This window comes from Lactuca serriola, chromosome 1 (assembly GCF_051521515.1).
Source record: "Lactuca serriola cultivar US96UC23 chromosome 1, Lser_US96UC23_V15, whole genome shotgun sequence".
Classification (NCBI taxonomy): Eukaryota; Viridiplantae; Streptophyta; class Magnoliopsida; order Asterales; family Asteraceae; genus Lactuca; species Lactuca serriola.
The window spans coordinates 228,398,459-228,407,837 of NC_136408.1; the positions used below are offsets into that span (position 1 = coordinate 228,398,459).

The 9,379-nt window shown below is 29.3% G+C and overlaps 1 protein-coding gene across 1 annotated transcript; it reads right to left on the reverse strand.

Annotated features, from left to right (window-relative positions):
- Nucleotides 1-2,397: 2,397 nt before the first annotated feature.
- On the reverse strand, nucleotides 2,398-7,557 carry LOC145049723 (secretory carrier-associated membrane protein 2-like). The gene is made up of 11 exons (XM_078998093.1): nucleotides 7,302-7,557; nucleotides 6,961-7,083; nucleotides 6,418-6,480; nucleotides 5,076-5,109; nucleotides 4,552-4,674; nucleotides 4,400-4,462; nucleotides 4,220-4,313; nucleotides 3,091-3,136; nucleotides 2,947-3,014; nucleotides 2,801-2,849; nucleotides 2,398-2,701 (listed from the first exon to the last, which is right to left on the reverse strand). The coding sequence occupies exons 1-11, from the start codon at nucleotides 7,359-7,361 to the stop codon at nucleotides 2,573-2,575; spliced, it is 852 nt and encodes a 283-aa protein (XP_078854219.1). The 5' UTR covers nucleotides 7,362-7,557; the 3' UTR covers nucleotides 2,398-2,572.
- Between the last annotated feature and the right edge of the window lie 1,822 nt (nucleotides 7,558-9,379).

A 9,379-nucleotide genomic window follows, 5' to 3' on the forward strand; every position in this document is an offset into this window, starting at 1 on the left:
AGTTTGATTTGGATCAGATGTACTAGGATGTACAAGCTAATATGTTGACAGAGAGTTTTCAAGCAGCTTTGTTAAAAGGTTATCGATAACGTAAAGCTGACGCAAAAGAATATTTTTTGACAGTCGGAGAGTATGAAGATATCCCGGGAGCATTAGCCAACCCTCCAGAGGGTATGGAAGTTGATAACGGGAAGAAAGCAGTTAAGTATTTCCAAGCAGACGAACACAAAATTGCTTCAGAAAGGAACAAAAAAATCCGTGAAATGCAAACAAATGTGAATCGTGGGGGGTCGAGCTCCTATAGCAGTACTTGCTATAAGAAGGTAACGTACGATACATGTAATTATTTATCTAAAATATAATCTAATTTCTAAAGTTAAACAAAACCTTAAGAGAGTGGAAACGTTTCGCAAAGCTCATACCGATAAGAATAGTGTATTTGTTACTGCTGAGGCGGAACAACAATATGTAAGTATTTAATTATAATTTTATCATATAATTAAATTTTTATTTATACTTAATTGTTACTCATTTTTTAGAGTTACAGAATCGGTTAGTTGAAGAGCTGTTAGAACAAACTCAAGGTGAAAGTCAGTTAACACCTGCTCAAGAAAGAGTTGTGTTTGAGAAAGTATTGGGAAAGCGACATGGCCATATTAGAGGCATTGGCCGTAAACCTTCTACTCTCCTGCCGATTCCACAACCTTCGCAACCATCACCACAACCATCACAGGTAAAACAATCTACTTTGGTTTTGTGGTGATTATTTGCTAAAAAGTTTGGTAATTAGGTTTTTGTCCCAAGTGCAAAAAATAACAATGTACTTTGTTTTTTTTTTTTTTTTTTTGTCTTAGTTTAAAAATAGTAATCTACTTTAGCATTGTAAAATGCATATTAATTTGGTAATTTTGGTTTTGTGGTGATTATTTGCTAAAAAGTTTGGTAACTAGGTTTTTGTCCCAAGTGCAAAAAATAACAACTTACTTTTGTTTTTTTTTGTCTTAGTTTAAAAATAACAATCTACTTTAGCATCGTAAAATGCATGTTGATTTGGTAATTTTGGTTTTGTGGTGATTATTTGATAAAAAGTTTGGTAAATAGGTTTTTGTCCCAAGTGCAAAAAATAACAACGTACTTTTGTTTTGTTTTTTTTTTTCTGTCTTAGTTTAAAAATAACAATCTACTTTAGCATCGTAAAATGCATGTTGATTTGTCTTAGTTTAAAAATAACAAAGAGCATTTTGATAGTTTTTGTTTATGTTTGATAATTTAACTTATAAGTTTATATATGTTGTTATTAATTATGTAGTTGGAAAATCTTCGTGGAATGCTCAATGACCCGACATGTATGGATGAGCTTTATTCGTTTTTTCAATCCCAAAATAATCGAGGAAACGATGAGAATGAAGATGATGGTATGTAAGGAGGAGTTCTATTTGCATACGTTGTCACGCTTTGCTACTTGATAGATTGTAAAACTTTGGTTGTTTTTTGTAATTACCGGCGACACTAATACCGGTCGACATTATTACTTTTTATATTTAATCGGATGTTATGTAATTACCGGGCGACATTATTACTTTTTATATTTAATCGGATATTATGACTTTTGATATTTAATTAATTATAATCGGATGTTTGTTTTGTGATTAGCGTCGACAATATTATTTTTGATATTTAATCGAATGTTGTTATGTTATTACCGACGATATTATTATTGGCAACCAAAATCGTAAATTAAAAAAATAAAAAAATGAAAATTGTTATCACCGGCGACCATATTACCGGCGACAATGTTATTACCGACGACTATGTTATTAGCAGTGTCATCTATCAATAGTGGCGACATCTATTAATAGTGGCGACAAGTTGATCAATAGCGACGAAGCAACAACGACGACTTATTACCAGTGACGCGTCGCCGCTATTACTATTACCAGCAACAACTTGAATAATTACCGGCGACTTTTGTCGCCGCCAATGAGCATTTTCTTTAATGCTTGTTGCTATGATCTTGTATTCCATAACTTTGATTGTGAAACTATGGTTTTTGGTAATTTAAAAATGAAAAATTTTGTCTAAAATTTAAGGTGTTACAACAAGATATTCATGTTAAATCATGTTTTGATCTAAAAAACAGATAAGAACCGAAAGTTATATAAAGATTATTATTATTATTATTATTATTATTATTATTATTATTAAACGTTTTGTTCAATATGTTTTAATATTTTTATTTCGTGAAACATGTCGAGAATAATTATGAGTTATATGGAAAAACAATTTTTTTAAAGCATGTAAAAAACTACTATAATAATTCCAAGTCTAATTGAATCACTTTTAGAATTTTCTGCCAATAAACCACAAATGTAAATAATAAAGAATAATTATTCAAAATTTTGACAAAATAAGTTTTTTAAAACAAAAAGAAAACAATGTCGTTTTCTAAATAGCAATGGACCATCAACAAACCATGACCAAATACTAAATCGACCTCATTTCATTGCAAAACTATGTCTAGGTCTAGCTGAAAGTTGAAAACTAATACTGTATTTGATTATTTTTCCATAGCTCAAAGGTCGATTGATACTGTAGTTGCTTTGCCACCACTCCCTCGAAAATGCATGTAGACTTGTCGAAAAACCCATATGCTTAGAAGTACCTCAATCGCAAAGAAGCCGAATCCTATAAAACTCATAATCTACAAAATAAAAACATTTTAAGTGTCCTATTACAACTTAAAAAGAAAATAAATAAAAGAAATCTAAGTTTCGCAACATTAGTGAAATTGTGAATTTACCCCAAGGGCAGGATAGTCGCTTATTAGGCTCATTGCATTCAAGAGCCCTCTGTAACAAAAACAAATCTGGAAGTAAGTTCTATTTTATTGAATAGAAAGTAAAGAGGAAACATGGATGAAACTCAAAAAAAGTATCAGGAACTCACGCGAATTGTAGTCCGACAAATATTATACGAGGGCCGATTGCAGCGAAGCTAAAGAACACAATGTGATTCTATTGGACAATAAAACTAAGTCATAATATATAATTGTTAGAAAAATGTTAAGTTGAAGAGACGTAAGATGCTCACAAAGAAGTTGAAGAAAAAACAACCAAAGCTTGTACCGTTATTAGTCCTGTATATGATAAATATGTTAAAGGGAAATTTATAGATTTACGGAATACATACATTGAAAAGCATAAGGGAGATGATTCATTGATTGTTTGGAAGTTGGATCTAGGACACAATCCATCAAAATGTATATTTTGGGTTATTATCACACACGGAAAATGATTTAAAGGCCCAACAAAGTTTTCAAACCATTCAAAAAACCTCAATCATGTTTTGTTTGTTCAAAAAAACCCAACGAACTTAACATTTTATCTAAAAAGTCCAACAAAGTTCCAAACCGTTCAAACAATCTCAGTTTTGTTTTGTTCAAGTTTGTTGGGGTTTTTTTGAACAATCAAAACATGATTGGAGTTTTTTAAACGTTTTGGAAACTTTGTTGGTCTAACAAGTCATTTTCCCGATACGGTAATAAGTCACGTCATCTGTTTCTCTTATTTGACTTTCAGGAAAGTATAACTTAGTTGGGTTTTAGACAAAATGTTAAGTTTTTTAGGTTTTTTTGAACAAACAAAACATGATTGGAGTTTTTTGAACGGTTTGAAAACTTCGTTGGGCTCTTAAGTCATTTTCCCTATCACACATTTATCAGACATTTTTCTAACCGTTGTACCAAAAATAATATAGAACGTCTAACATATATATTTCTAACACCAATTATGTCTATTCTGAATTTCCGACTACACACTAAAAGGAACATATTTTTTTTTAGAACCGCTAACATACACTCACTATTATACTAATAAATATAATGTTTTCGTCTAAAACAACACTTAAAATCTTTCATATCAAATATTCAACAACATATGTATAAATCAAGTTTGATGTTTTGGTACAAAGTGAAGAGCATAACACTAGGTTTGGTTTATAGTGTTGATTTAGAACCGATATGATCGAGTGTTTTAAACCAAGTTTGATGTTTTGGTACAAAGTGAAGAGCATAACACTAGGTTTGGTTTATAGTGTTGATTTAGAACCGATATGATCGAGTGTTTTAAACTATGTTTGTGGGGAGTTTGACATTATATGGTTTGGAGTTTGGACTTTGCATTGAAAACTATACAAGTACTTGTATCGAAAACAAGCTTACCTAAAAGCACGATAAAGTGGACGATACCAAAAGTAAAAGGCTCCCATAGGCCCTAAGAAAAAGTAGATAATGGAGAAGAACACAAAGACTCCGGCTAAAGTAAATGTTTAAGGTGAAAAAAAAAAATCAGTTATAGAGTTAAATATAAAATAGTATTCAAAATGATCATAAAACATGAACCTGCTCCACGCGCAAAAACTGCTATACTTAGAAGAACATTCCAAAAGAGCGAAATTGGCACTCCTGAAGCAACATAATATAATCTTATTGTCTTTCAATCTTATATAAACATAAAACATTATAGGAACAAAAACCAAAACTAGTAAACATACCTAATAATATTGCATATGCAACATATTGTATACGTTGAAGATGAAGTGGTATGTCGTTAGCAATATCGTGATGAACAAGGGGGTAACATGAAGGCCAATTCTTAGGTCTAATGACAGCACCAGCTAATTAACAATAAAAATGAGAAAAATATTTATAAACAAACTGTTGTAGTCACTAATTAATAGACTTGGCTTTTTAAGAGATTTCGGGAATAGATTTTTATTTATTTATATATACATCTTCTTAAAAAAAACAATAATAATAAAAAAGGTGCATGATTGTAGGCACCTTTTTATCTAGTCTACACCAGTCCACTCCATGCATGAGCATCATATGACATGTAAATTTGGTATATATTGGCATCCGACATAGCTTAACTTTTGATCATTTTTGCAATTAATACCACCAAAAGCCAACTTTGTGGATCATTTATGGTCATCTTAGGTTCCATTTTCTTTTAGTTCATCATTTAAGGGTCCATATAATTAAGATAACATATAGTGATAAGAAGTTAAGAACATACGTTTTGCTAGGGTTTCTTCTTTTCGTCTAAGAATCTGCAATCAGTTAAATAACTATTAAGAATTAGATATAATTATAGGTTTAGGTTTTTGATATTCATTTTCATATATTGATTAAAGATAATAAGGGGAAGTGTTTCTTCGCAACAATATCATATTGTATAATTTATTCTGAAAAAAACAAGATCAAGTTTTACGCATTACTCATAACATGATAGAATGCATGGTATAACAATCAAGTTTTTATTTTTCTTAGTTTATATAACTGTCATTTATACTTTTTAGCCATGTTTCGAAAACCGGACTGGACCGGCCGGCCGGTTCGACCGGTTCAACCGGAAACCGGTCCCGGATCCGGTTCTTAAAGGCCAAAAAACCGGTATTCGTGTTAACCGGTGAAAACTAGTAAAAACTGGTCCGGTTGAACCGGTAAAACCTGTCAAAACTGGAAATTTTAAAAAATATTTATTTTTTTTATTTTTTGTATTTTTTATGTAATTAAATATAATTATGACATCATCCGGTTTTTAAGACCCGGTCCGACTGGTTGGACCACTTGAACCATCGAACTAGTAAGATGACCGATTCGTTCTCCAATTCGGTTTTCAAAACCTTGCTGTTTAGACATTCAATTTTAAGAAATACCCATAACCAATGACAATAGTTGATGATACAACATGGTCTTGATGGCGTGTCATTGACATATCGATAATAGAGAGCGATGAATATATCATGTCAACAATGTTGATGACATGGCAACATTCTCCTATTATTTTTCCATGAGTTATAACATTTTAAATTTTCCATTGACACCTCTGTCTTCGGAATCCAACAGTTTTGATTCTTTTATGGATGATTTATTGTAATTCATCTAAATAACCAGGTTTATGATTGGATTTTTATTATATTAAAAATTACCATTTAATCGATGAGAAGAAAGAGAGAAGGTACGGTAATTTTTAATTTTGATGTCAATGTCACATCAACGTAAACGTATTTTTTCAAATTGAATGGATTGGAGATTGACTTAAAAATTACTATTAAATGAGAGAGCCGGTCATTTTGTCACTTGTGTTGGCACTGTCAATTCATGAGTTTGACTTGTTAAATTAAATGATAAAATTTAAAAGTTGATTATCAATTAAAAAATGATAAAAAGTCAATTCTCATACAATGGTTTTTTTTAATAGAAAAAGATTCATGCCTGTCTTTTCTTCAAAATGAAAATATATTTTTAGATTTTAATTTCAGTAACAATTATTTGTGGTTATAATAGACATGAAATTTTTGATAAATTTGTTGATTTGAAATTAAACTATTACTTTTGACCCTTAAATAAATTACCTCTTCCCTCTTGTTCAATTCAGCCTCCTTAGCTTCCAACTCCTGTCTCTTCTTCTTTAATTTCTATTTTCAAAACACATTTACAAGACTAAGCATTAAGCAACTCATGATTCATTTTGAAACAAATACACCCTTTAATTAAGTTAACAGTTTAATAAAATTGTTTTCTTATTTATCAATCATACGAGATGTTCATAAATAAAAACAAAATAAAATAATCTTGTACAGCAAAATCAATATTTTATATAAAGATCCGGTGAAGATATAAAATGTAATGAACTTTCTAAAATAATAATGACATTTATCTCATAAGTTTTAACACACAAAATATATATATATATATATATATATATATATATATATATATATATATATATATATATATATATATATATATATATATATATATATATATATATATATATATATATATATATATATATATATAAGTTTGGTTTGCTTTTAAAGGATATAATGAAAGATGAAAGAATCAATTAGTTCAATATATACATAAAAGATAAAACTATTAAAAACTTGAATTACCGCAGGCGTATCAAGAGAACTTTGAGATACGGCAGCGCCACTAAGACCGTAGAAAAGTGGAGGTTCAGCATCAAGAGTTGATAGCTTGGAGCTTGGAGGGACTTGATGATTTTTGTTATGATTCTATAAAAAATAATTAATCAAATATTAAATGAATATAATAATTAAGAAGTTTATATGAATCATGAATCTTTTTCTAGGTTACCAATCACAATCGTTTGAGTTTTGTTTTTAAAAATTTTGAACATTACATTTTACAAATGGATTACGGTGAATTCATTAGAATATATATATATACTGATTACTTTTTTGTGTTTACAGAGAAAAAAAAACACAGGTACCGCAAAAGGATTGATATCATCGTCATGAATGAATGGATTTTGATCACGATGGCTGGCCATGGCTGAATTAAGCTTTGCTTGATCACTTCAATGTCACAAACACTAACTCTGTGTGTGTGTGTTTCAGATGAAGAATTTAGAGGAATATTTTGAACAAATCTCCAAGTATCGGAGAAGAACCAGAATTGGTTGGAGGGTTTCTGATCAGAATCCAACGGATTTGTGTGGCGGAGGAAATTGGAGGGAAGAAGATGCTCTTGAATGCATAGGTGGATCGGATGTGTGTTTATATAGTGAGGTCGTCGTTCATGCATTGTTTTACTTTGGATTGACACCTTTGACAATTTTGTTAGATAATTAATAAACTACGGGTGATAATTAATATCATAAAATAATAATATATTTTGATTGGTTTTATGTATGTCAGTATGCGATTGTTTTTTATATATTAATCATTGTTTTAGAAACTATTTTACTTAGGTAACATCGATGTAACCTTTGTTTTAAATACAGTTACTATAAATGTTAATCCATGGATATTATTTGCACATGGCTTATACAAGGCGTAACCTCGCGTGTTTGCGCAAAAATACATTTAAGTGGTTAAAATAATTATGGAAAAAAATATAAATATGTTGAAATTTACGTTTTTAGTCATGTTTTGGGCATTAACCGAATTATCAAATAACATAAAAATCCATCAATTTATATTTTGATACTATTGTATATAGTCCCTACCTTATAAACTTTACTTTTACTTTTATAATATACTTTTCTTATGTCCGAAAATACTTTTCTTATGTCCGAAAATACTTTTTTGGATAAAATAAGAAATAAATTGTTTTGAATAAACTATTAATAAATAATATTGAACTAATAAAGTTTGTATTACATTATTTATATTACACCAAAACATCCAAGGTTTCGTATATGAACTTTCAAATATTAAACATTGCAATTAAGAATGAAGTCATACAAAATATATCATTATACATAAATGTCATCAAAAGTTTTAAAATAAGTTGATTTGTAAATATCATATTTAATTTTAATTACATATTTTGCAAAGCGTACGTTTGACTTCATGTTGGTGCGCCGAGAATCTTCTTCCTTAATTTGTACCTAAAATTTAAGATAAATAGGAATATAAAATAGATATTACTAAGCATTAATATAAATAATTAAAAAGGGTATGTTGATCTCCTAACACCGGTTAAAGACAACATACCTCTCTAGTGGTATGGATTCTTATGTGAAATTGAAGTAGTCATTCTATGTAAACTTTGTTTTCTAATTACATAAACAAATATGAGTAACCAAACATAAAAATGTTATCTTTATGTTGGAAAAATATTTTAGTTAACTAACAAATTAAATAATATAAATTTAAGAGTTAGGAGTTTCAAAACATTAATATTTTTATTAATCAATCAATTATGTAACACATGTTGAAATTTTTTACAATCATTATTAAAAAGCATTTGAAATATTAGATTTTAAATGAATTTTGGTTGAAGTGTTTTGACCTCTATTATAATATATATATATATATATATATATATATATATATATATATATATATATATATATATATATATATATATATATATCCCCTATTCTAATAAAACAATATCATATTGACACGTGTCATCTCCTTAGCCCAGTTCTCTCAAAGTGAATTTCCTAGAATGCCCCTATTTTTACTCATTTCCGTTCAATCGTTCTACTACTTCCTAATTTAAGTACTTCAAATTCAAATCAAATGTAATCTCCATAAATCTCTCAAATTCTATAAATCCATAAATCTCGCTAAATGATCTTTTTTCTCTATTTTCTCTCTTAAACCCATCTTCTTCCTTCTCCATCAATCGTTGCGTTGTAGGGCTCCTTCTCCTGAAAATATCTATTGACTGAATCATTATTGATTTCAAGAGTATTCGATGAGAAAATCGTTATTGATTGAGCAAGGCTCCGATCACCAATTCACTACCGGTAGAAGATTAAAAAATCAAATAATTTCTCATATATTGGTCATCTTGAACGTGACGTTAAACATTATAAAGAAGTGAGAGAATCAA

Excerpts from the sequence above, each read along its gene's own strand:
- LOC145049723 (XM_078998093.1), bottom strand. The coding sequence starts at position 7,361 with ATGGCCAGCCATCGTGATCAAAATCCATTCATTCATGACGATGATATC. Across the intron at positions 3,137-4,219 it reads CCACTTTATCGTGCTTTTAG|GACTAATAACGGTACAAGCT; the intron begins GTAAGCTTGTTT and ends TATCATATACAG. Across the intron at positions 2,702-2,800 it reads GCGACTATCCTGCCCTTGGG|ATTATGAGTTTTATAGGATT; the intron begins GTAAATTCACAA and ends TTTATTTTGTAG.